Here is a 27,458-nt window from a genome sequence, read left to right on the forward strand (position 1 = left end):
GGTTGGCAATGCGCCGCACGGCAATGGCGTGATATGGAAAGAATCTTCATCAATGTTAGGTGACACTACAGGTTGGTGCTCTGGGAGCCATGAGAGAGGTCAGACTGGGAATGACTTTCTGGTGAACACACATTCATTATACCCCCCAAAGATGACCGTTTGGCAAACACGGGGTCCATAGAGAGTCTGCGCTCAGTAATAGGCCTGAGGAGCCCGAGCTCTAGGTAAGATGATGTTCCATTTCCCTTCTGTCACTAAGGGCCTTGTGGCTGTAGTCAGTACATTATGAATTGTGTGCCACAGGAAAGCCTCCTGCCCCTTTTGGTGCATAAACAGATACCCCTGACATTGTTCTCTCCTCCATCTGCCCAGTTGAAAAGAGCCAGACCTGTCTTTATCAGATAATCTTCTAGGGCAACATATTATTTTTGTACCATTAAAATAGCCACATTTAAAATTTTTGCATTTGGCAAGAAGAAGTGATCTGCAGTGAAGCATCCAGAACACAATCACAGAGTGCAGAGTACCTCAGGGCATTGACCTCCATATTTCCGCACTGACAGTGGTTCCTTACCTCGCAGCCAGGGCCTGGATTCTGCCATGTGTACACAGCCAGGGACTCAGTGGCCACCCACCCTAGTCTCCATGCCAAGGGAATCACTGCTGCTTATTAGCCTGAGTGATCCCACTCCAAAGGCCTTTCTCGGGCACCAGTCCTCAATCATGGCACTGCTACCAGAAGAGGCCTTTGTGGCCTACTACTCTTAGTGCCACACACAGACCCGCATGCACATCTGCCTCCATCAGCTACATGTAAACTGGGAAGGCTACTTGCAGTGTGACAGAGAGGAGGACACATGTGTATTATTTAGCTTCAGCTGGGATGAGCTGTTTAGAGGAGAATGCAACTGGATTTAATGATCTTTTGAGAAATAACATTTCCTACAGCAAAATGTGAAGCATCTCCCTCTACAATAAATGGCAGTTTTGGGTCAGGTCAATGCAAAATTAGAGTAGAAGTAAACTGTCCATAAATTTTGAAACAATATTTTGGCTTCTGTAGTCAACTGAAAACGGCCTCCTTTGCAAATAAATCATGTGATTAGGGATACGGTGGCAGAAAATGTACCTATGAAAATGGTGGAGCCACGCAAACTTTGAACTTGAAAAGGCCATTACGCAATTGTATCCACTCTTTTAGAATCCAGACGTAAGCCAGAAGGACTGAGGAAAAATCCTGAAAATTCGACCTTTTCAGCATGAAAAATACACTTCCACTGTGTAGCATACAAATGGTTTTCTCATAGGCACTGCAAAACATCTCACACATATGCACTTGTTCAGTTTTGGAAAAGATCAAAATGTCAATATACACTCTCACAATAACTCACACATAAAAAATTAGAATGCAGCTGGGGCACTACATAGTCCAAATTGTACAATGCAATACTAGTAAAGTGTGAATTTCATAGGAAATGTGCCTTTGCCTTCCACTTATCTTAGTCCCAGACTCTGGTCTCGTACGCCAATGACACACAACTTGTCATTTCCATTCTTAACCGGCCAGAGACCACAGCAGCCAGGTTCCACACTTGCCTCACCGAGATTATGACTTGGATGAGCCAGAACCATCTGAAAATAAATACAGACAAGACCGAGGTGATGGAGTTTGGGTTGGGCCAGGCCCTATGGAACCGATCCTGGTGGCCCTCGGAAGCTGGAGATTGCCCCTCGCCAGTACAGAAGGTCAGAAATCTGGGGTTCATTTTCAATAGTAAACTGAATTTTGGCCCTCAGATAAACAGCCTTATTTCATTGTGTTTTTAAAAACTATGAGAAAAATCTTTCCTTATATTCCGCAAGTGCTACAAAAGGCAGTGATGGTAACTCTTTTCTTATCCAAACTGGATTATTGCAACGCCTTATTCCTGGGAATCGATAAATATCAGCAGCAAAAACTGCAGTCTTTGCAAAATGCTGCAGCGAGACTCCTTTTGGGCATTCCCAGAGGTCAGTCAACCTCGGCGGGCAGTAAATTGCTGCATTAGCTGCCAGTCAAGCAGCACATTGAATTTAAAACTCTAACTCTGGTGCATAAGGCATTCTATGGCACTGGCGCCGATGATCTCCAACATCTTTTCCTACCCTACATCCCGACTCTTACTCTTAGGTCGGACAGTTCAGGCCTCATTAAAACCACAAAAGCAAGGAGGGCGAGATGGGGGCGGGGAGGAGCATAGGAATCACGCACTGTGCAGCAAAACTTTGGAACAAACTGCCGCTCCCCCTGAAGCTTCAACCTAATCTTCAGATCTTTAGGAGGGATCTTAAAACCTGGCTGTTTACAGCCATTAAGCCCAATTTATGGTTGTCCTTTCCACCTGCACTTCTCAGCGCCAAGACGTCTCGGCATTAGAGCGCTTTATAAGCATCTAAACATAAACATGTCTTACTTGCCATGTGATAGTAACAGAAGATAATTCTTGTCGGTCTACTGCCAGTACTGCTGCAGTCTCCAACTTTTGTATAGATACTGAAAGAAATATAATGAAAGTGGTGTCTAAAAATGTACCAGCTACTCCAGAATGTAATAAAACTAAATGTGCAGTGATATCTGAGATTTTATTTTTAAGGTTACAGGCATGATAAGATCAGATTGACTCGTCTGCAAACATTTCATAAGGATGAGAGACCAAATCTCCTTTAACACTTGAAGAAGTGATCTCCTCTCTGACCAAGTATGAAAGTTTTCCTGATCTTCCAGTACTAGGCTTACAGAGACAATCACTGCTCTAGGAATTTTATTTTAAAAAATGCCCTAATTTTATTTTATTTATTTTTATTTATTTCTTTCGATTTGTATAGCGCTATATAACCCTGGGGTCTCTAAGCGCTAATTTGCCAAAAAGTAAGCATTGATTAAATCCTTCTCTTTTTCTATTCATTAGACAAGAGTCTCCAAACACCCTCAAACAGCAGTGGTTCAATTTCCTCTACTCTTCAAGGTGTAACGCCACTATTTAAATTTTTCTTGAGACTTCGTAACACGATTATTTTTGGATCTCCTTTACTGCATTTCCCACATTGTCCAATGAGGTAATCATCTAGAGTTACAACTAGATCACATCCAAACAACTTTCAGGAGGGTTAACAACATGCGCTAAAATAGCCTTATGAATGAGCAAAAGCATAATACATCTGTTGGACTTTTAGGTAGGTAACATCTGAGCATTTCTTCTCTCTCTCCCTATCTAGTTATTGTTGTAAAGTTTAATTTTCCTGCCCAGTAATTTAATTTTCTGCAGTACAGAAGAAAATCCTACTTGCACGTTCATTAAGGTCTTAGCCAGGCTGACAAGAGATGGATTATGAGGAGTGTAAAGGTCATGGGCCTGTGTCAAAAATAAATGCAGGAATGGTTTGAACTCCATGAATATATTTGCTGTTTGATAACTTGCAACATGTTACTTTTGTTTCTGATTGATGTTGATTCAGTGAGCTATTACCTAAATTTAGCATAGTTCCTATCCTATTTCTCAATCTGTACACCACTTAGAGTTACAAAAAAACATTCACCTGCAGCTATTTATTAGAAAATTTGATTTGGTGGTATCACCACAGCAACATCTAGAATGAAATTCATCTTTGTCCCCCAGTGTTTTGTCATACATAGTGTGAAACCATTTTCTCAAAAAAGAAGGTGGCCCTACCAAAAATCACTGTTGCTTCATGGAGCACTTCTCACTGTCTGCTTTTTTGCCTTAAATGGGAAGACACCAAACAAAACCAGAAATATATGAGGAAAAACAGGTACGTATAATTAACTATGCCAAGATGAAAAATGTACAAGGAAATTAAAAAAGCAAACCAATATTGTGATGCTGACTTACCAACAATGAAGTGTGAAACAATCTGAAAGATAAGCAACTGTGCTGAATCCAGCATGTGCTTCAATATGGCAATGCTCCTTATTCTTTACTATTCTTCTCTTTCTGACTTTCACATGACCTTGGTACAAGGAGAAGTGATTGACCAGATTTATTTCAGTAAGGAACAAAGAAACTAGAATTGAAATACTGTTTTAACTAGGAGCTAAAATGAGGAGATGGGATAGTTAATGAAAAAGGACATATTCCACAACTAAGGAAATCATTTTTATTGCAACTGCAGGTTTAGATTAACAAGATATTCTTGCGCATAGTGAACATGTCAAATTGGGAATAGAAATCATGCTTCTGGATGTGAGAGAAAAACACTTTTGAGAGGGATTTCAGCCACTATTACGAAGGATGTTTATTTGATTTGTCTGTTAAGTTTTGTTTTGAACTTCATTACGTATTCTCAAGAATCAAATGAGAGTACTAGGTTGCACTCAGTTGGACTAGGACTACTTAGAAAGGCAGGGAACAACATGCCAGAATGGAAGGTACTATATTACAGGACATCAAGTTAGCTTGTGTTCGGCTCTGGTTTCAGCCCTTTCATCCACCAACTTTAGCAGGGAAATAAATCCTTTCTTAGAAAGGGACAAAATAAAGATCAATTAGCTGCCAAGAACAACCTCTTGGGAAATAATGCAAGAAAGTAGTAACAGATAACGGATCTATCAAGCTAAATGTAATAGTATCGGTATCTACTGAAATTACTTATGTTGTACAGGTGTGCATTCACCGGTGAGTCATCAAGCATCAAGTTCAGCAAAATTCATTCCACAGTTACTACATATTTCTTCTTCTTCTTTTCTTTTTGTCATGTGTTTTGAGATGCTTCTCAAGGACGGAAGATATGTGAAAACTCTTCGGGCACATAGTACATTTATAGGGTTGTTCACCTGTATGCATTCCTTCATGGTACAGTAGTTCTGTTGTTCTTTTAAAACATTTGCCACATTCATTACATTTATATGGTTTCTCTCCACTGTGGACAATTTGATGTTTGTGTAAGTATATAGTGCGGCTAAAGCACTTTCCACAGATCTTACATGCAAATGGCTTTCCTTGTGTATGCGTTTCCTTGTGTCTTTTCAGATACGATGAGCTGAATTCCTTACCACATTCATCGCATGGAATGAGTTTTAAACCTTCATGTTTTCTCTGGTGAACAAGCAGACTTGATGACCAGAAAAATCTTTTCCCACATTCCTTACAGGAATAGGGTTTTTCACCGGAGTGCATGCTCTGGTGTTTGATCAAGCAAGTTCGACGGCTAAAACTCTTCCCACATGTTTGACAACTATATGGTTTAACACCTTGGTGGACTATATTGTGCTTTATAAGGTCCCCAGACAAGGTAAATCTCTTTCCACATTCCTTGCACGCGAAGGGTTTCTCTCCTGTGTGTGTCCTCTGGTGTGTCACCAGGTGTTCCGACCGGCTGAACCTCTTCCCACATTCACTGCATATATAGGGTTTCTCACCTGTATGTATTGAATTGTGCGATTTAAGGTGGTATGCTCGCCGGAAGCTCTTGCCACATTCATTACACCGATATGGTCTATCTCCTGAGTGTATTCTTTGGTGAGTAATGAGAAATGAAGACATTTTGAATTTCTTTCCACACTCATTACATTCATATGGTTTATCTGTACTGTGTGATCGCTTGTGAGTGGCCAGATTTGATGACTGGTTAAAACATTTTCCACATTCATTACACGTGTAAGGATTTTCTCCAGTGTGTATACGTTCATGGGTAGTAAGTGATGACTTTAGTCCAAAGCTTTTTCCACATTCTTTGCAAGTATGTGGTTTCTCCCCAGTATGTATGCGCTGGTGAGAATTAAGGTGTGATCCCTGGGCAAAGCACTTACCACATTCAGAACATTTATGTGGTTTCTCACCAGTGTGTGTTCGCTTGTGAGAAAGAAGGTGTGCATGCTGTCTAAATCTCTTTCCACATTCACTACACTCATGTGATTTCTCTTGTGTGTGCGTTAGTTGGTGTGTTCTGAAATGTGCTAGCTGAATGAACCGTTTGTTACATATGTTGCAAGCATATGGTTTTTCCCCTGTGTGTATTCTCTGGTGAACTTTAAGGCTTGAAGAAAGTCCAAAACATTTGCCACATTCCTTGCATGAATATGATTTTTCTTTTGTGTGCACTATCTGATGAATGAGAAGTGATGCAGTTGCACTGAATATCTTTCCACAATCAGAACACATAAATCGTCCTTTTATAGCACTCCTTTTTCTTTTGGTCATGTCTCCTACTTGGCTTATATTAGAAGCTCTAACAAGTTGTCTCCTTGTTCAATTTATAAGAGGCCTTCTTTGTGAACTGTTGGGTGCTTAAATGGAGTTCGTGTTCTTGTGTTGATAACACTTTGCCTCCTCTTGAAGTAGATGACGTGGCTCACATTTTTTCATCATTCATAATTTCTTTTCTTCGGTTCACTACAGACTGTCATCTCTGTTGATGGGGAAAAAAATTAACATTAATTCAGAAACTCGTAATGCATTTATAACAGCTACTATTTATGTCTAGTTGATTAGCAAGGATTGTAGCCAGATTTACTAAAAATGTAAACAGTCACTAACACTCCAATTTACCGTTCAAATTCTTTTTTGAATGTACTAATCACATTTTAGGAGTCAGTAAACTTTCACCAACTCCTAAATTGGGACTGTGACCAACATCGGGAATTGGGTGTGCATTCCTCCCAAATACCAATTTGGTATGATACGTATGAATGTTTTGCAACTGAAACATGGTCACAAAACACTGAAAAATAACCAACTACTGAGTTAGGGTGGTAATGCATTTGCAAAAGGATAGGTGCCCCTTGAAACCCTAGCCCTTTGTTTATTAAAGAAAGGTTTGTTGGGCAGTAGTATGCAGTGGTCAAGAGGGACCGCTACCAACTCTCAAACAAACATTTTAAAAGAAAGAAACTTTTGTTTTTAAACACAGTCCCTGCCTTTCAAAGAAAACATGCTCCATTAAAAAAAAATGGGATGGTGGTCTGCTGTCCCTCGCAGGCCACCATCCCTTTGGTGGCTTCCAATCAGTGAGTCATAATTTCCCTGCTATCTCATTAATCCTCATGAAGTTGGTGGGATTATGACCCACTACGATTTGAAACTTTATGAATCAACCTATTATTCCTATGATCTTATAAGTTTGCTACCATCCTAGATGCATAGAGAAATGTATTTGCAAAATGAAGTGATACAAACCTGTTTATTTAGATCTAATCACCCATTACAGTTTGAAAGTTTTTTGCTTTTCAGCTAGCATTGATAAACATCTAGCCTGTTAGCTAGTTGACGCACACCGCTGATGTCTTGCTCTTGGTAGAGACACTATTGCTCTTACAACGGAATGCATCATTAACTATAACGTCACTGTAACCTTTGTTTTTTGTGACTTAAGGTTTTTTTAAATTATATTTCCTAACTGTAAGCTTTGTGAGTGAGTGCATGGTAGTCTCAGTAGTTGTGGGAGTCTCTCAGTGGGTCTGGGAGTAGCTGCATGGGTGCATGAGTGTCTGAGTAGGTCTGTGAGTGGGTACACGGGTATCTGAGTGGGTCTATGAGTGGGTGTGTGAGTGGGTATGAGTGTGTCTGGGTTTGTGAGTGTTTCAATCAGTGTGAGAGTCAGTCTGTGAGTGAGTGCTTGAGTGGGTCTGTGAGTGGATGCATGACTGTGGGGGGCTGTGAGTCGGTGTGCGAGTCTCTGAGCATGTCTGTGGTGGGTATGAGTGAGTATGAGTGGTTCTGTAAGTGGGTGCATGAGGTGTGTCCTGGAAGTAGGACATCCCGGCGTTGCATACTGAGGACGCAATACGCCTCTGGATTGAGACCCCCAAGTGCTGCCCCCGTCGAGGGAGATTAGTGCCCGGTGGATTATGGCTCCGTTACAGCTTTAGACTTTCACTTGAACAAACAAATTACAACTGAGAAATCGAGCTGCTCCCTTGCGAATACAGTGAAAAAACAGGGCAGTCTTCAGTTGATTTGTGCCAAAATGACGACAGTTAATATAAACGTTCATGAAGTTCCTTACGTAACAGGATTACAAGTCAGGAATAAACTCTGATTTCAGGAGGCTCCTTTCCGTCCTGATGATGATCTAGATTCATATAGATCGAAACGTCGTCGACTCATACAAGAAAATTCCCCTGTTTTATTGTATATATTTATGTGGATCTATCTTGTTGTTATGTGATGTCTTGTTTCACTTTTGGTCACTTATGTCACGTCCTGCACACTGTCACTTATGTGAGCACCTGAAACTTTTTCTATGAAAAACTAAAATTACAAATAAATGAATATTGTATAAATTCCCTATGCATGTAGCTCCTTAGCGTGAATTTACTAAACGCTCTCACTTTTTTTGATGGGATCTTGTTGGACAGTTGTCGAACCATTGTTTGTTTATATACATTTGTTAACCCCAGGTTCAATTTATGGGGTACCCTTGTTCTTAGAACTATCCAACACTCCGTCCAATCAATCAATCAATCATAGACATTTATAGAGCGCTCTACTTACCCGGAGGGTCTCAAGGTGCTAGGGGGGGGGGGGGGGGGGTGCTGCTACTGCCCGAACAGCCAGGTCTTGAGCTTCTTCCTGAAGGCGAGGTGGTCTTGGGTCAGGCGCAGGTCGGTCGGGAGGGAGTTCCAGGTCTTGGCGGCCAGGTGGGAGAAGGACCTTCCTCCTGTTGTCGTTCTTCGGATGGGGGGGGACGGCGGCGAGGGCGTGACTGGCTGATCGGAGGTGTCGTTTGGGAGCGTAGAAGTTGATGCGGTTGTTGAGGTACCGCGGGCCTTGATCGTGAAGAGCTTTGTGTGCGTGGGTAAGGAGACGGAAGGTGATTCTCTTGTTGACCGGGAGCCAGTGCAGGTCTCTTAGGTGTCCGGAGATGTGGCTGTGTCGTGGGATGTCGAGGATGAGTCTGGCTGAGGCGTTCTGGATCCGTTGGAGTCTCTTCTGGAGCTTGGCGGTGGTTCTGGCGTAGAGGCCGTTGCCGTAGTCCAGTCGGCTGGTGACGAGTGCCTGGGTGACCGTCTTCCTGGTCTCGGTGGGGATCCACCGGAAGATCTTCCGTAGCATGCGCAGGATGTTGAAGCACGACGAGGAGACGGCGTTGACTTGCTTGGTCATGGAGAGGGAGGAGTCCAGGATGAAGCCCAGGTTGCGTGCGTGGTCTGTCGGTTTGGGTGCGGTTCCCAGGGTGGGGGGCCACCAGGAGTCGTCCCAGGCGGAGGGCGAGGATCCCAGGATGAGGACTTCCGTCTTGTCCGAGTTCAGGCATCATCCCCTTTGGTATCGCTTTGTTCGCCCTAAGTTGGCATGGTATGCCCAGACTTGGGTCCCTTGCTCACTTTGCCACTGAATTCAAGCTAGCCACGCTGATGGCGGCTGATTAGCCAGAAACCGGTCCCAGGATGCTTGTCTCCGGTCCAGGGAAGGCATGGCTTGGCAGTTCGGGCTGGACTCTTCCCATGAGGCACAGGGTCAGACTGATTTGCATATGGCCATGTCTGAACTGGGGTGGCGGATTGAGCTAAAGAATGATGATGGATTAAACCCAGATCATTTGACTGGGGGGGGGTGTTTGATTTGCTCCAACACTCTGTCTATCATCGTCTTTGGTATCCCTTTGTACCCCTACTAGGACCACCGCCGTTCAAAGCATATTCCAAGCTCATTGCACCAGCCTTGCAAGCTCAATAAAGGAAACACCACCCTGACTTTGGACCCCAGGGGCCAGCATAGATCTGGGAAGGGAGCCACAGAGAAGCCTCTGACCCTCTCCCTGCTGGGTAGGGGTAAAAAATGAATTCAGTGAGACTACGGGAAATACCCAAAACTGAAATGAAAAAACATTAGCAACAATTAGACAAAAAAGAAGTTTAAAGACACAAAGGCGGGGTCGAGATTATCCAAAGCTAGATATCTAATGCCACTGGGGAGGGCCACATGACACACTGCGTGTCAGGAACAGGGAAAGTACAAAATATCAAGCGTGTCCCCGGGCATTTTACAAGCACCAGTCACACCAACAGCAACACGCCCCCCTCATCCCACATTTCAGAACACATGTAGCATACACACAAAGCAGCATGTGTAACTGGGAGTAAATTAAGAAACTGATAGCCCCAGGAGGAAAATAGTCTCGGGAAGGGGCTTGCGCAGCAACCACACTCTTATGCATGCCCCTGATTAGCCCATGTCAGAAAGTAAGTTACACTCATAGAACCCCTGCTAAAACCACAATCTATCCCTCTCAAAACTCATGGGAACTATACTCCAAATAACCAACATTGATTCGACCTACAGAGCCAAATTGTTGTTAAAGACCCGAAAACATCCTAGTAGGATGAGGGGGGGCTCAACTGCTTTTAATAATAGGATCGGTCATTTCAAAATGTTAAATAATCACCCTTACTCCACTAATTACTGACAGACGCAACCAGCAAGGATCACCTCCCGATACCTCACTGGTAGGTTGATGGGATCACACCGCTGTGGCAAAATACACGTTCCCCAAAAACCATTGAGAACGGAGCATAATGCTTAATTAACTGCATTACCAACAATGGTCTTAGTCAAAAACAGGTAGCAGCAAGGACAACGAAGTGCACCAACACCGGCTTGTCTTCAACACCCACCATCCAAAGGAAAGAACATTTACTAAACTTTCACAAATGGAAGAAAAGAGCCAAAGGGCCACAGCGAGGGGTATGCTTATCACCCAAGACCCTCAAAGGGGATGGAAAAAGTGTGTGGGTGTACCATTCCAATGTGTGGTCGCGCCCTTAAATGACGACATCATCCATGAAAAAAATGCTAACTTGTCAGAAAGAAAACAGCCACCAGAGGAGCACAGGTGACTCCCTAAAGACCCATACAAAAAACTGTTTTTTCACTATAAACTTTATGCATACTTGTAAGGCTTTGTATGATCTGCCTATTGTGGATTAGGCCCACACTTGAGCACTACTGAGGAACTACTGAGTCAAAAGAAGTTTAGTTATAGGGAACCACAGTGCCGCGTAGGGATCTCTCATTTGTCACATACAATTACGCCAAGCTGAACACCAGCATCGCACATCACCCTTTTGCATGCCACATGGTCCCAGCATATGAGCTCAGTTGGCTCTCAAGCATCAGCCAAGTCATGTTAAGTCTGTTCATTCAATCCACATGCGGTAGGCGCAGAGAGGCTTTACTTATCTCAAGAAGTAGACCCTGAGAAAGCTAAATGTCTGCCATACCTCTACCTTTGTAGGATAAGGGGTAAGATCCAACCCAACAAGATTGAACCCACAGGGTAGTTGTGAACATAATCCAATATGACACCAATCCAACATCTTTATACATCTTAACCCAGCCCACTTATATCTTAACCCAGCAGGACAGAAAGCCTAGGAAGGGCCACATAGGGGACATATCACATGGCCCCGAGATTTCCCAGACAAGAGATTTTTGGAGATAGCAAAACCTGTGACCAAGTGCACAAATATGTCTGCTCCAGCATCCATCTGTGGACGGACAGTGGCTCCTAGTGTAATCAGATCGGTCTTTCAAAACAACAAATGGTCCCCCAACATGGAATGTCTATGTAGGGCCGTTCAGCTCGTGGATTAAAAGGGGAATATGTGGCATGGGAGAGGTTCAATGAAAGTGGGACCACCATGTCAGGTATTCCGGGATGCCGAGGTAGGTGGATACACTTGGTAGAAGGAAAAGGACAACCCTTGATTGTATGGTAACTAACAATATACTCCTTATGTTTCAGAGGAAAGGAACGGTTCTGATGGGCATGAATGCTAACTGCGGGTGATTTTATATATTCAGATATGCAATGGGGCATCTCCACACTGATGGATTTTTACAAGAAATAAGATGAGTACGCCTCCAATCAGCTTGTTCCAAGTGGAGAGGACTGTGTTCCCTGGTCACCATGCACACCTTGACCCAGGTCATTCCTAGAGAAGAACTATCAGACTTGTACCAGCGCCAGTTAAGGAAGAAGACAACCCTGCTGCACCAAGTTTGTGAGAGGAGAGCTGCTGACTTTTGTTTGGGCTCAATTCCAAGACATTCTAGAAGAATTTATACTGTTCACAGAAACATAGCTAGTGGGTGGGAGAGAAGGGTGTTGATACCCTTCATAACCAGGCAGACAAATGATAACGCCCACTGGCTCCTAATCAAGCAGTGGGAGATACTTAAAATTATGAACAGCATGGACCTCGGCCTCAATTCCATCAAAGAAGAAATGTGAGCAATGAACCTCATGGTAATGTAGCACCGATATGTACTGGACTTAATGGCCGCAATAGAGGGAGGGGTCTGTGCCAAGATCAGCTGTACTTTCATGGACAATAGGATATTGTTGCTTGCCATCCAAGCATTGCACAATCTTCAAAGAAGCATGCATAAAGAGGGAGGGTGCCCCTGAGGAGTGGTTTTCAAATTGGAGCTCCTGGTTCCCACAATGGCTACCCGGTTTATGCAAATCACTGTTGATAGTTATCATTATGTTGCTGTTGGTAGACAGGGTTATGCAAATGGGGATCACCTCCTGTAAAATGCAGACCTCAAATCGGGAAGAATACAAGTGAATAGGGAGATAGTGGTTGTCAACAGCAAACATATTTAGTGGTTGTGCCTAGCAGTTCCTATATGCCATGAGGCCCACAGAACAGTGAATTCCTGTAAAACTCCTCTAGGGCCGCAAAAAAGACCATACAATTTTATAGCATAAAAACAGTTATGAATGGGTGTGATCCCTGTTGCAGGGATGACTAATGTGGTACTGACACCAGAGGGTCAGCTGTATGGGCACAAAATATAATGTTACTGGGTGCCCCTGCTGACATCCTGTATGCCCCTACGTGGAGTTATGGAGTTATTTTTTCAGCCTTAAATACACATCCTTGCCAGCTCAAATCAGACTGCCTGAGCTTGCAAAGGAAGATGCACTCTGTGCTGAGTGGCTGGCTGCCAAACGTCATACAGGAGTCAAACAAGAAGGATTTAATGTAATAAGTGGTCACTGCTGAAGGGAGAAATGTAGGAAACCTTTCTCACTTGTTAATGGCCAGTGGCCATCTTTGAGTATTAGTGCTTTTGGCCACCATTGCGACTACCTTTCCTCTAGCACATGATGCATCCTGCCACATGTTTTACTGAGCACTCACCTGACACATCCAATAAAATGAAGTGCTGCATGACTTCCCACGAATTGCAAAGAGTTAAGAAAGACTGGAAAGCAGAGAGAAAGGCTTTCAGACTAATTCACAATAGCTGTCCTGCTCGGTATTAATATTTCAAGCTCACCTTAAAAGAGGGAAGGATGGTCCTGACATGCTGTCGGACATTGAAGCACTGGTACACGGCACAAATTTTGATATTTAATTATAATTAGTCGTTGATATGCGCTACTCTTCTGAAAACCACATGAGCAGATCAGCACTTTCATAATAATGAATGCCTCGTGGTTAAAGGTATTAATGGCTTCAAAGAGATCTAACAAGCGAAGTGCAGGGAGTGGGCCATCATCAGCCTGGACCATCCGATCGCTGAGGAAGGCTTCATCAGTCTGGGCCATCCTGCCACTAAGGAAGCCATTATCAGAATGGACAATCCTGTCGCTGATGGAGCCATCATCAGCCTGTCCAATCATATCGCGGAGGAAGGCTTCATCAGGCTGGACCATCCTGTCACTGATGCAACTATCATCAGCCTGGACCAACTTTCCACTGAGGGACCCATCATCAGATTGGGAAATCCCATCACTGAGGGAGCCATCATCGGCCTTGGGCATTGTATCAATGAGGGAACCATTATCAACCTGGGCCATCTATCACAGAGGGAGCCATTATCAGCCTGGACCAACCAGTCTCTGAGAGAGCCATTTAATTTAATTTAATAGCGATTTGTAAAGCGCCTGGTGACCCAAGGGCATCCCCGCGCTGTAGGAGTTGTAATCCAGTTGAGGGAGAGGGAGGGAGGAGAGACGATTAATTAGGGAATAGGTGTGTTTTCAACTTTTTGCGAAATGCCAAGTAGTTGGGTTCAAGTCTGAGGGAACGTGGTAGGGCGTTCCATCCAGTGGCTGCTTGGACAGAGAAGCGTCGTCCTCCTGAACGTGCCTTTTTAAATCTGGGAATGATGGCCAAGTGCTCATTCTCAGATCGTAAGGATCTGGGTGCTTTGTAGGGGGTGATCATGCTGCTGAGGATCGCGGGACCAGATCCGTTGATCAGCTTATGTGACATGCACATGGCTTTGAACTGCACCCTTTGGCGCACAGGGAGCCAGTGCAGGGCTTTGAGGGCAGGTCTGGCAGACACTCTAGTGGGAAGGTTGGTGATCAGACGTGCTGCAGCGTTCTGTGTCCGCTGCAGTTTCGTCAGGGTGGCCTCAGGGGCTCCCAGGTAGACCATATTGCTATAGTCCAGGCGGGACAGTACCAGTCCCTGGATAAGTAGTTTCCTGGAAGCAGGAGGCAGTAGGGGGAGAATCTTGCGAGTCGTGCGCATGAGCCCGAAACAGGTGCCCGAGGTTTTGGCTGCTTGCGTCTTCATGGTGAGATCTGGTTCGAGCCATACGCCGAGGGTCTTGATTTCACGCTTCGGGAGGGGGATTTCTCCGAACACGTCAGGCCAGATTGTTGAGGGGATGGACGTCCATTGTTTCCCCAGGAGCATCACTTCCGTCTTTGACCCATTTAATTTTAATGATGAGTCACTCATCCAGCTATGGATTTCTGTGAGGCAGTTGGTCAAATTCTCTGGGTGGTCGATTAGTTGTGATAAGGAGACGACCAGTTGAGTGTCATCAGCGTAGCTTACCATTTTAATATCAAATGGTGTCACCACGTCCTCAAGGGGGGCCATTTATGCATTGAAAAGCGTCGGGCTCAGGGAGGAACCCTGAGGGACCCCGCTTGTGATCATCATCAGCCTGGACCAACCAGTCACTGAGGGAGCCATCATCAGCCTGGACCAACCAGTCACTGAGGCAGCCATCACCAGCCTGGGCCATCTTGTCACCGAGGCAGCCATCATCAGCCTGGACCAACCAGTCACTGAGGGAGCCATCATCCGCCTGGACCAACCAGTCACTGAGGCAGCCATCATCAGCCTGGACCAACCAGTCACTGAGGGAGCCATCATCAGCCTGGACCAACCAGTCACTGAGGGAGCCATCATCAGCCTGGACCAACCAGTCACTGAGGGAGCCATCATCAGCCTGGGCCATCTTGTCAATGAGGCAGCCATCATCAGCCTGGGCCATCTTTTCACAGAGGCAGCCATCATCAGCCTGGACCAACCAGTCACTGAGGGAGCCATCATCAGCCTGGACCCTCCTGTCACTGAGGGAGCCATCATCAGCCTGGACCCTCCTGTCACTGAGGGAGCCATCATCAGCCTGGACCCTCCTGTCACTGAGGGAGCCATCATCAGCCTGGATCCTCCCGTCACCGAGGCAGCCATCATCAGCCTGGGCCATACTGTCACTGAGGGAGCCATCATCAATCAGCCTGGACCATCCTGTCACTGAGGGAGCTGGGAGCCTGAGCCATCATATCCTGTGACCAGAATAGTTTTAATCCTAAGTCTGGTCTGAATCAAGTTTGGCGGGCACAAATAATCTTTCGTTATACTAGTAAAGTTCTGCAACCGTTCTGGCACCACAGTTTCTGGATTTTTTTAGCAAATCTACTATTGGTTAAGAGCCATTCGGCAGAAATAAACAGCTTCCACCTCTTTAAAGATGAATGGTTTATGCACCCATTTCCTCCACGGAGACTGCACTGTTAACTCTACTTCCTTGTAAGTGTAAGACGCATTGTTAACTTGTTATATATAATAAGTACTTCAATGTGACACAAGCTTTTAAAGAAGGAGGAATGCATAACTGGAGGCAGGCGGCATTAAGGTAATCTTGGATTGACCGGAAATATCTAAGCTGACAGAGTTCAAGTCCGTGAGATCTTTGACAGTGTTTGTGTATGAAGTCAAAGCCGCAGAGTGTGAGGTCTGATTCAGTTTTATTACAGTATACAGTAAACGCTTTGTCCTGGGTGCAGCCACCATCTTGCCCGTGCATTAGGGACAGACAGGTCTCCTTTCACTAATGCACTGTCCTATAAATGTGCAAGCTGCAATCTGCTCTTGGGAAAGGGGCAGAGATAACGCGGCAGGGGATATAGTGAGTGACTGCACCTGATGCAGGGAATGTCTCGCAAATCCCGGGGAAACCCTTTCCGGGATCGAGAAGTCGCCTGCGGCAAGTGGCGTGCACGGACCGTGTGCCACCTCTAAATGGTGCTCAGTTGGCACGTGCTGACGCTCTTTAACTCTACACCTGCATCTGTAATATTGTGTACAGGCGAAGGGTTTGCTTATTTGCACGATGCCACACCCCCATGAAACCGAAGACCCCTCTCTAAGATCACGCAAACACAAGAAGAGGTCACACAAGCGTCTGTGGCCCCTCCAAAAATACCACAGGGCCCCAGGAGGCAGGTTCAAACTCTTGCTGCACCCCGGGGCGCTTACTGTGATAATGGCCCCAGCTGACATTGGATAGGGGCTGATGAGGGCCGACTGCTGAGCCTTGGGTCCACCGATTCACTCTGGTCACTTTGCCCCTGTGCCACTGAGTAAAGAATTCTAGAAACAATTAACCACGGGCGTAGTTCGCGAAGTAGCACTACGCGTAGCTAAGCAAAGTGCACTTCACACTATGCGAGCTACGCTTAGCGCTACGCGAACTGCGTTGTGCGCTGTTTGCGATGATTGCACAGTGCTGGATGCTTGTCCGCACTGTGCAATCATGGAAAACAGCATCTTGCACAGTGCGAGCAGTCGTTTTTCTGCCGCTCGAGTAGATTTTTACTCGAGGGGCAGCTTTCTCAACGTGGACTGGTAGTTTCTCATCGTGAGTGGTCACGAGCATAAGCGACCACTCGCAATGAGAAACCTGACCTCCCCACGTTGAAAATCTCGCCGGAAGGTTTATTTTCCACGCTCGTGATCGCCAACTTGATGTTGTGAACAAGGAAAAAGATTGGCCGGGATGTCATTTTGCTTTCTCGCAGTCGCCAACTTGACTTGCGCAAACTTCATAAACTACGCGAGCGAAGTGTGGTTGTCTGCCCAGGCTTAGATAATAATAATAATAGAATAGGCAGATTTATAAAGCGCCTGGTTACACTAGGCTAGTTTGTCCCCGCGCTGCGGTGCAAGGCCTAGGGCATCCTTGCTGACAAAGAAAAAACATGCCCTGCTCAAGTAAGACCCCCGCAACTCTACTCTAAGGAGAAGAAACAGTGGGATGAGACAGCGGCTGTGCGGCCTCTGAAGACAAGCAACTAGCTAGAAAAGATCCGTACGCAGGAACACAGACTTCAGACTGTGACATTACCCTAACCTTATTTTGCAATCATTAAAACTACAAATTGAGTTTTCCCGGTCTCTGAATGAGCATGTGCGCACACAGACCCGAGTGTGCCTTGATGCTATTGAAGGGGGAGGTAGGCGCTTCTCTGTCATTGGCGTACCAGCGCCTCGGCCTAGCGGTGGGACCCGCTGAATCCCAATTACACTATCATTTACTACACCACGGAGGTAAGAGGGTCAGTTTGTCTTGCTTGTGTTAGGAACTACAGCAGGCTTGGTGCCCCACAGGGAAGGCGACCCCTTAACAAAAGATAACACCTTGTGTTGGTCAACCAGGTCTGAACATAACTCGTGACACTGGAGCGCAATTGTTTTTTTTTCCTGGGCTTTTATTTTCTATGATTTTCCTATTGGTTAATGCATTTGGTTCAATTCACCAGATCCAGGACTGCAGCTCCCCGAAGTCATTGCTCTATTAGTCTATGTGGGAGACACATCGCTCAGGTGACGCTGTGCTGGTTGGGGGCTGCCTAGAGGACCACAAGCCCCAGGATGCTGTTGGGCTGCTCCGGATCACTCGCCCCTCCCCCCTGTGACCGGTGGATACTTCTACTGCTGGCGTCTTCCGCTCCGCGGAGACGCATCGATCAGGTGACGCTGTGCTGGTTGGATGCTGCCTAGAGGACCACAAGCCCCAGGACGCTGTTGGGCTGCTCCGGATCACTCGCCCCTCCTCCCATGTACCCAGAAGGACTTTAAATAACTGGCCCGTCCTGCAAACCCGGGACGCGCGCAGGCGGGCGCCGGGCTAAGCCCGGGCACAGGGCGGGCCGTCTGTGGACGTCGGGGGCCGGAGGAGGCTGAGCTGGGCCATCCCCCTTGATTTCACCTCCAGAAGGTACTGTTGACACTGCACGGGTTCTTTATTAACACGAAGACCCAAGTAATGGGGAAAAGAAAATGTATGGAGGGAGGGAGCAAGGGTACAGGTGTGTCGGTAAAGGGGAAGAAGCCAAGAAAGTCTAAGAAAGTAGTAACGCATGCAGGGGGGAACTGTGTTATGGACCGTATTGACGAACTAATTGAGGAATGTCGGGCACTACTTACGACCAACCACCACCCAAACCTGAAGCCAGAAAGGGGCCCCAGGAGCCCCGTGGGAGTACTGAGGGGGAGATTAAACAAGGTCCAATAGTGGTCCCTGACATGTTCCTGGAGAAAAAACAAGGTGACAGAGTTCAAGAACAAGGGAACGCTGAGGGGGAAAATGAGATCACTAATACTGGTGTAGATCATAGAGCTATTTGCCCCATATTGGTCGATCCAATTATTGTTTGTAAAAACAGGTTTACAGTCTTAGCAAACACGGATAGCTGTAGTTCTATGATTGATGGTGAAGTAGTCGAACCCAGCACACATGAGACTGATGTTCCCCAAGGAGCTAGTAAACTATCACTGGGGGGTCTTCTCGATTCTTTCGTTCCTGCTGAGGAAGACAGCACTGCCCTGACCATTGTGGTCAAACAATTATGTAAACTGGTTGAGGGCATGCAGGCTAAGATTGAAAGCCTTACCGCCACAATAAATAACACTATGTTGGGTTATGGTCCCTGTCCTACTTGTTTAGCAAGTCAGAAAACAATTGGTATACCTATAGACCAGGGAAATGTGGCAGCCCAACATATTGTGTCTCACGCAAGCAGAGATAGTGTTTTGAGTCAGGCTGGTGTTTTGTATAGTGAAGCAGCCAGGGCAAGGAAGGGGTTGTCGCACGTCCCTCACACTAACGTTATTAATCAACCAAATGTATTGCCAGGGGAAACCCAGCTAAGGGAAAGAAGTGGTGTTTCCAAACTGAGCGGTAGTCATTATGACCAACTGAGCATGTCCAAACAAATTAATAATAAAATTGCTGCAATAGGTAGAGGGGGTCAACAGCACCATACTAATTTGAATGAAACACCAAAAATCTATACGGTAAATGTTCCAAAATTGGGCCCTGGTAGGGACCGAGAATCAAGTGAATCTCTAACTAATAAGGCAATTCACTGGATTAGGCACACTAGGGGTTGTCGATCCGTGATAAGAGACAACATTGTCAGGGCACAAAGGCTTATATATCAAGGGGGCAAAACCGACTGCATTGAATTGATCTTTAGAAAAGCAAGCATGGCAGAAAATGTAATACTGTTGGAGTTTAGAAGTTGCTCCCCAGATCATTCTGCCATCTTCTCCCCCTCAACATTGGTCGGCTAAAACCGATAAGCGAGTATTCGAAAGCGAACATGTCTGCTCGGATTTAGAGTCTAATGATTGACTACTAGATAAAGGTGATCAAACAGGCCTCTCAGTCTGCATTGTAGCGGAAAGTATGAGCCTGCATGTAGACCCTCCTCCAGGCATTCCTTCCACACCGGTAATTCCGTGGCCATTGGAAGACCACGATAACCCCATGTCCGGTGGTGTTAACGAATGCCCAAATTTAAATCTAAATATGAATTCTAACCTTCTGGATGGCCTTGATAAATTTGGTTCAATGTTATCATGGCATGTCGCAGGTCTGAACGCGAAGATTCAAATCCCGGAATGGGCCTCGTTCATCAATTTGTATAATATTTGTCTATTCCAGGAAACCTGGTTACTTGAAGCACAGCACTTCCCGGGGTTTTTTAATTTTAGCATACCCGCGGAAAAAGGTGAAAGAGGGCGACCCTCAGGGGGCTTAGCTATCTGGATCAGGCAGGACCTAGATGTTAGCGTAAAGGTGCTCCCTTCAAACCATAGGGATATACAGATCGTCGCCATTAAGAATAGACAGACCAAACCTGTAGATATCTACAATGTATATGCGAGGAGTACAAGGGGCAAGAAATCAGAGACTTTTGCCACCCTAGAAGAACTCATAGAAAGATACTCCGCGCAATCACATATAATTGTATAATTGTAGCAGGTGATTTTAATACGACTTTTGAGCCGTTGCTAAGTGGCGACTGGAACCTCACAGATGAAGAAGACAAGCAGTGGGGAGTTCCTGAACTAGAACTGGAGCCAGTAAAGAGGTGGACTGAGCTGGTAACCCAGATTAAGTCAATGTGTTTGAACAAGGGGTTGAGGGTAACCAATGGTAGGACATTGCAGGACAAGTTGGGTGCTACTACCTTCAAGAGTGGTCTACGGAAAAGTAGAATCGATTACATCTTAGGAAGTCTTGGAATGTGGGAAAACCTAGAGGATATTATGGTTGTTGACCGGTTGGAGAGCGATCACAATCCTCTATGTATGTAATTGTCATACTGGAAGGCGCCTTTGGCTGCTAGGGGATCATTTGAAGTGTCCTCCCCAAATATGGTTCTTGCGAATGACATGCGCCACATAAGATAGACTAAATGGTTAAAATGCCAGGAGCATATAGATTTTATTTCAAGCAAGTAACAAGAGAGTTGGGGGCACATGCCAGTAGAGGTGGCAAGGATCTGGACTTAGAATCTGGTACTAGGGTACATGAAACATTGTTTAACCAAATAAAAGGTCTGTTTGTTAGACCATGCAAGGAGAACAAGGCACAAATCCCCCACTTTCCACATTGGTATTCCAAAGAATGTAGACAAGCACACTATGATTTGGGTCAGCACCGAGTACGTCTTGCAAGGGTAGCCTATAAAAGTGTAATATCCAAATCAAAGCGAGCCTGGGATGAGAAGAGGTGGCAAGAGTTCAAGGAAGCTAGTGCCCCAAAGAATTCTAAATGCTTTTGGAACATACTTAAGTGGGGCTGTGAGGGCCAGCCTGAAAAGCCGCAAAACTGGGTAGCCCAAGAAGAGTGGGTGGCTTATTTTAAGCCGCAATATGCTAAAAGTGTGGAACCAAATACAAGTTTAGAGGTTACACACAACCTTCTTGGAAGATGCATTTAATATAGGGGATGTAGACTGTGCCCTAGATTCTGTGGTACCAGGTAGTGTGCCAGGTTTAGATGGCGTCCCAGCAGATACCTTCTTGCATGACAGAGAATCCTGGGGAAGGTATATGCTATTGTTGGCAAACCTAATAGCAAAGGGAGCACCTATACCCAAATCGTGGAATGGTGCAGAAATTATTCCAGTTTTTAAGAAGTGGGACAAGTCACTCCCCGGTAACTACAGCCCAATCCGTTTGATTGATACCAGGCAAAAGATCTTTGATAGACTATTTTAAAGAAAGTGCAGGAGTGGGAGCGTGAGCAGAGTATCCTATCCCACCTCCAAGCAGGATTTAGAGCCTGTATTAGTTGTCGACCAAGGACTGCATTTTGCAATGCTCTACTGGAAGACTGTTCAATTAGGTGGGGGTAGTTTATATGCTGCCTTTATTGATCTAAGGACAGCCTTTGATCTCGTTCTGCGCTCAACCCTGTGGTCTGTACTAAATGACATGGGTATGCCTCGTGCCCTTCTTTCGCTAATTATGAGACTCCATGAGCATAATTATGCGCAGATCGGATGGGGTTGTCTTGGAAGTGTTACCAGCCAGTTCCCAGTAGAAAGAGGGGCATGATACGGCTGTGTGCTAGCGCCACCTTTGTTTTCTCTATACAATCATGATGTGGCCAACCTACTGATTGAAGCTAATGTTGATGCCCCAACCCTCGCAGGTGCCAATCATTGCTAAGACCCCGAGTGGTTTGCAAAAAATCGTTGGGTGTTTTTGAAATTTTTTTGCTCCAACCGAGGTCTGGAAGTAAATGTTTTAAAGTCTAAATTTATGTCTTTTAAATCAACATAAATCATATAAGGGCAATATATTTATGAATTAATTACCCCTCGAGCAAGTCAAGGCATTTAGCTACCTGGGAGTTAGTATACAACATGATTTGCGATGGAACCAACAGGCTAAGCTGGCAACGCTTAAGCATCGCCAACTGGCTGCAGCATTGAGCTCAGAACATGCTAAGTCATTAAGAAAACCAATTGCCCCTGCTCTTGGTGTATACGACGCCCAGGTGGTTAGCTCAGCCCTCTATGGCGTAGAGATCTGGGGATTTGAGAATTTAGGTAAAATGACTGCACCTGAAAATAGGTTCCTACGCAATCTTATTAATTTACCCCAGAGTACCCCTATGCGTCCTGTTTTCTATGATTTAGGATTAAGACCAATTGAACTTATTGCCAATCCCCGACCTGTATTATACTGGAGGCGCCTATGGTCAACTCCCGAACTGAGAATATTTGCCGCCGGACTCATGGATATAATCAAAAGTGATACCTTTCATAAAACTAAATGGTTATCGTGTGTTGGTGGGATCCTTGTAGAGTTAGGAATGCAAGAGTTATGGGAGGATCCGCTCAATGCTAGGTTTCCACCGAAAAAGGTCTTGAAGGGTATGTACTGGGAGATGGTGGCTTCAAACGCTTTTAGGACTACGGTTCCACTTTCACTCACAGGGATCTTCCTGGATCTTAAAGATGTGACTATTTTAAAAACATTCTGGGATGACATAACCAAGCCACTGGATCGAAAGCTCTATTTTCTGCTTAGAGTTGGGAGTTTACCAATTAGAGCATTTATATCTAGGTGGTCAAGCGGTGGAAAGGCCTCTTGTCCCTGTTGTCCGGTCCCCCATGCTATTTGGGTGCCCTGCGTACTCTGCCCCTCGCAGGGCATGGTTGCGCCCAATGTGTAAACTATTGGGTACTAGGAGTGGCAAGGCAGCTATTAGAATTATTTGTACAAGTACTAACCCTCCTGTATACATAGCAGTGGCAAAGTTCCTAGGTGGTCCTGGACCATTAGGAGCAAAATGATGAAAAAAATGATGTAGCGGCGACTTGGCCATATTGTGCAATTGTGGTATTCTGCGGTATAATGTGTATTTGAGCTAATATGAATGTTATGCCCTTTTTAAAAAAAAATTAAGATGAATTGCATTTCAGATATCATGTATTTTATATTTTTATTCTTTGAGATGAATTCTATGTATTTTATGCTTTTATGACATTTGTCGAATAAAGCATGCTTGAATTGAATACATAAAACTCCGGGACCGGAAACAATGCCTTCCATTGGCAGGAAGTGATGTTGCACCCGCATGATCAAGATGAACTTTTGTTTTGATGCATTTTATAACAAAGTCCAGAAAGGTTGAGACGCCTGGTGTGTGGACAGTTCAGGTGTCTGTCACCTTTAAGGGAATAGTGCTCTTGTTGGGGCTGTTTCATGCTCGCCTTTTGACCACCGAGGGCCTCCGTTTGGAACTGGTGACTGCAGGGAGAGGAGTGAACGTCTACCCACATTTGGGAACAGAGAGGTGGAGGCTTCAGAGATACGTGATTTCATTTCGGCAATACATGTTATTGAAGTGCAGTATTTACCAAAATAAAAACCATTTTCTCGCACAAAATCACGAGTCTTCTGTCTATGAGGAGCTCTTTGTTCTACCCAAAGGACAGTAAATATTTGTTTGTGAATCATTGTGTACAATTGTAATGACTTCAAGGAGGTTCGGACCCAGAGGGAATAATGTTAGCATTGAAGGTACAATTTAATGCAGCCATACATCTTTGTAAACATACTGGCATGCCCGAGAAGTCTGTCGGTGAGAAAGAACAGAGCGGGTTGATTAAGTTAGCATTGTACTTATATAGCGCCTACAGCCAAGGTCTGGAGCTTCGAAGCGCAGTTAAGGAAATAGGTGTTATAATAACACGCCAGCTGGAAATACATTTTATTAACATAAAACGACAGCAGGCAGTGGTTTGGAGGCTGTATAAAGAACTCCGCAACCGGCGATAACCCCACTGAGATGGCCGACGTCGAATCGGTTGCTCTGCAGCCCTCAGGCCTAGATGTTCTACGTCGCCTGGGAGTACCTGGCACCGCGCCACAATAAAGACAATTATCAGAATAAAGACACATATGAGGGGAGTGCAGAATTAGCAGGTGTTACTAGCCGTCCCCTTCATTTCTTCTACATCAGCCCCTCCCTGCCAGAGCAGCGTTCCCCTGAATGGAGGCGACTCCAGAACATCCAGCCTTAGGGGCGGAGGTCGGTCCATGGACCGCCTGCCTCTCTTCCATCCACAGGGAGGCAGCTTCATCCCGCCTCCAGGGCAGAGGCTGGTCCAGGTACCCACCGCCTCTCCCTGTCCATCCCGGGGGAGAGGCTGGTCTAGGCGCCCTCTGCCTCCACTCCGCCCAGCCTCGGCGCAAAGCTGGTCCAGGCACCCCTGCACCCCCACCATCCACAGGAAGCAAACTGCAGCAATCCTCCCGGACAGGGGCTGATCCAGGCACCCGCACCTCTGTACACATCCCTCGGGGAGGGGCTGGTCTAGGCGCCCTCTGCCTCTACACCCATCCTCCCGGGCAGGGGCAGGTTTAAGCGCCCAATGCCTCCACATCCATCTTACTAGCAAGAGGCTGATCCGCTCGAGCACCCCCCCCCCCCCCTCCCCCTTACTCCCACCTCCATCCTCCCGGGGGGCGGTGTAAGCTGGCCGCACAGGGCGCGCCTCCTACCTGAGCTGACACCCGCTCCTATTCCTCCAGATGCACCCGCGCGCTGCAGCCGCCCAGCCCCGTGCAGGCGTCGGTGTGTGCAGACAGCGCCGCGAAGTCCTGCTGAGGCGCTGTATTATCTCTTCTGCAGGTTGCAGCAGCCGTCGGTGGGTGCAGACAGCACCGCGAAGCCCTGCCGAGGCGCTGTATTGTCTCTTCTGCAGCCGTCGGTGGGTGCAGACAGCGCCGCGAAGTCCTGCTGAGGCGCTGTATTATCTCTTCTGCAGGTTGCAGCAGCCGTCGGTGGGTGCAGACAGCACCGCGAAGCCGAGGCGCAGTATTGTCTCTTCTGCAGCCGTCGGTGGGTGCAGACAGCACCGCGAAGCCCTGCCGAGGCGCTGTATTGTCTCTTCTGCAGCCGTCGGTGGGTGCAGACAGCACCGCGAAGCCCTGCCGAGGCGCTGTATTGTCTCTTCTGCAGCCGTCGGTGGGTGCAGACAGCGCCGCGAAGCCCTGGCGAGGCGCTGTATTGTCTCTTCTGCAGGCTGCAGCACCGTCCGCTGCCCTCTATGGCTGCGCACTGAATGCCGCTGCTGCCCCCTGCTGGCATGGAGGGTTAGTCACACACGTCTTTGTTCTGCTGGAAGCTTGATAATTTATTTATTTATTATTTATTTATGCAATTTTATATAGCGCGGACTTTACCCGAAGGTGTCAGAGCGCTTCACAGAAGGACCAATAATGATATACAGGAACAAAATACAAAAGCAAACAATAAGTTACATGGATCAAAAGTGACACTAGTGAGCAACCAAAATACATGAGGTAGCAATCGGTGCATTATAGGAGAAAAAAGTGATAAGGGTGCAGGTTACAAAAACGTACAAAATACAAGTAGAGGTATAATAATGCAATATAAGGCAGACACTCCAGCACAATAACAAACGTTACGTAGGCAATGGTGGCCCTTGTGCAAGTATCTAAAACAAACAAAATGTGCGAGGTAGCAAACAGTGTGTTACAAAACAAAAGTGACGTGTGCAAGTTCCAAAAGGGTACCATACACAGGTATTGGGATATTACTAAACATTTAAACTACCAGAACACACTGTGGAGGAAGTACCATAAACCTGGCCAATAGACTTTCCAGTAATGGGAGGTCTTCCTTCAGACAAAGGCAAGGGTGTGAGTTAGACTTGGAGGTGTCTTTGGAGGAGGAGAACTTTAAGGTCCCGTTTGAAGGCCTGAGAGGAGGAGGTGGTCCGGAGCGGAGGCGGGAGTGAGTTCCAGATTCTCACTGCGGTGCCTGAAAAGGATTGGGCCATTGATCTTTCCTTCTTGAAAGTGGGGGGTTCAAGCAGAAGATTTTCTGCATTCCGAGATGGTCTAGAGCCTCCAGAGAGTTTCAGTTTATTCGACAGGTAGCGAGGAGAGGAGGAGTGCAAGGCTTTGTGGGTGATACAGGCAGTCTTGTAGATAGCTCTAGCCTCGATGGGAAGCCAACGAAGGGAGGATAGCAGCGGTGTGATGTGGTCGCTTCTTTTAGCCCCATAGATGAAACGGGCTGCTGAGTGTAAGACCGATTTCAGGGGGGACAGGTGGGATTTGCGGAGGCCAGTAAGAAGAGAATTGCAGTAGTCCAGTCTGGAGAGGACCAGCGATTGCACCAGTGTTTTAAGGTCATGCTCAGGGAAAAAGCGACAGATTCCCCAAAGAAGTCGCAATTGGTATCGTGCAGACTTTGCCATGGAATTGATGTGAGAGATTAGATTGAGATTGTTGTCGAGTATGACACCAAGGGATTTTGCGCTTTCAACAATGATATGCTTATTGTTAAGTAGATTCGTCTAATCCATCCAAGATTGAACCGGGGGAGGAGAAAGTGAGGAGGAGAGGAGGAGGGATTCAGTTTTGGAGGGATTCAGAATCAGTTGATGAGTTGACATCCAGTTTTGAATGGAGTCGAGAGTTGAGCTAAGGATAGCGAGATCATGGGTGGAGGCAACCTTGAGGTAGATTTGAGTGTCATCTGCGTAGAGATGATAGTGGATCCCAGATTTACTTAGGAGATTTCCCAGGGGTTCTAGGTAGAGGTTGAACAAAGTAGGTGCAAGTATAGAGCCTTGAGGAACACCTTGACCAACCGCCAGAGGAGATGAAAGGCTGTTCGCTATTTTGATCATTTGGGATCTATCAGAGAGGAAGGAGGCAAAACATTTAAGCACATTACCCTCCATGCCCATTCTCTGTTGCAGAGTATTGAGGAGAGTGTCGTGGTTGACAGTGTCAAAGGCTGCAGAGAGGTCAAGGAGAATAAGAAGACAGGACCCCCCCGAATCGTGTATCCTCAGCGCGTCATCAATCACTTGCAATAGGGCTGTTTCAGTGCTGCAGTTTTGGATGAAGCTGGACTGACATTTGTCAAGAAGATCATTGTCCCTGATATAACGAGAGAGTTGTTTCGCTACACATCTTTCTGTGATCTTCGCAAGAAAGGGAAGATTAGTGATGGGGCGGTAGTTGTTGAGGTCATTCGCATCAGCACAGGGTTTTTTAAGCAGAGGGGTGACCTGCCCGTTTTGAAGGAAACAGGAAGGGAGCCTTGGCAGAGAGAGAGGTTGAC

At 46.1% G+C, this 27,458-nt stretch overlaps 1 protein-coding gene across 1 annotated transcript; it reads right to left on the minus strand.

The window, feature by feature from the left end:
• Positions 1–4,141: 4,141 nt before the first annotated feature.
• On the minus strand, positions 4,142–25,417 carry LOC147725971 (uncharacterized). Its single transcript, XM_086960097.1, has 2 exons — positions 24,857–25,417; positions 4,142–6,405 (listed from the first exon to the last, which is right to left on the minus strand). The coding sequence occupies exon 2, from the start codon at positions 6,195–6,197 to the stop codon at positions 4,719–4,721; it is 1,479 nt and encodes a 492-aa protein (XP_086816223.1). The 5' UTR covers positions 6,198–6,405; positions 24,857–25,417; the 3' UTR covers positions 4,142–4,718.
• Between the last annotated feature and the right edge of the window lie 2,041 nt (positions 25,418–27,458).

This window comes from Lissotriton vulgaris, chromosome 3_1 (assembly GCF_964263255.1).
Source record: "Lissotriton vulgaris chromosome 3_1, aLisVul1.2, whole genome shotgun sequence".
NCBI classification, from domain to species: Eukaryota; Metazoa; Chordata; class Amphibia; order Caudata; family Salamandridae; genus Lissotriton; species Lissotriton vulgaris.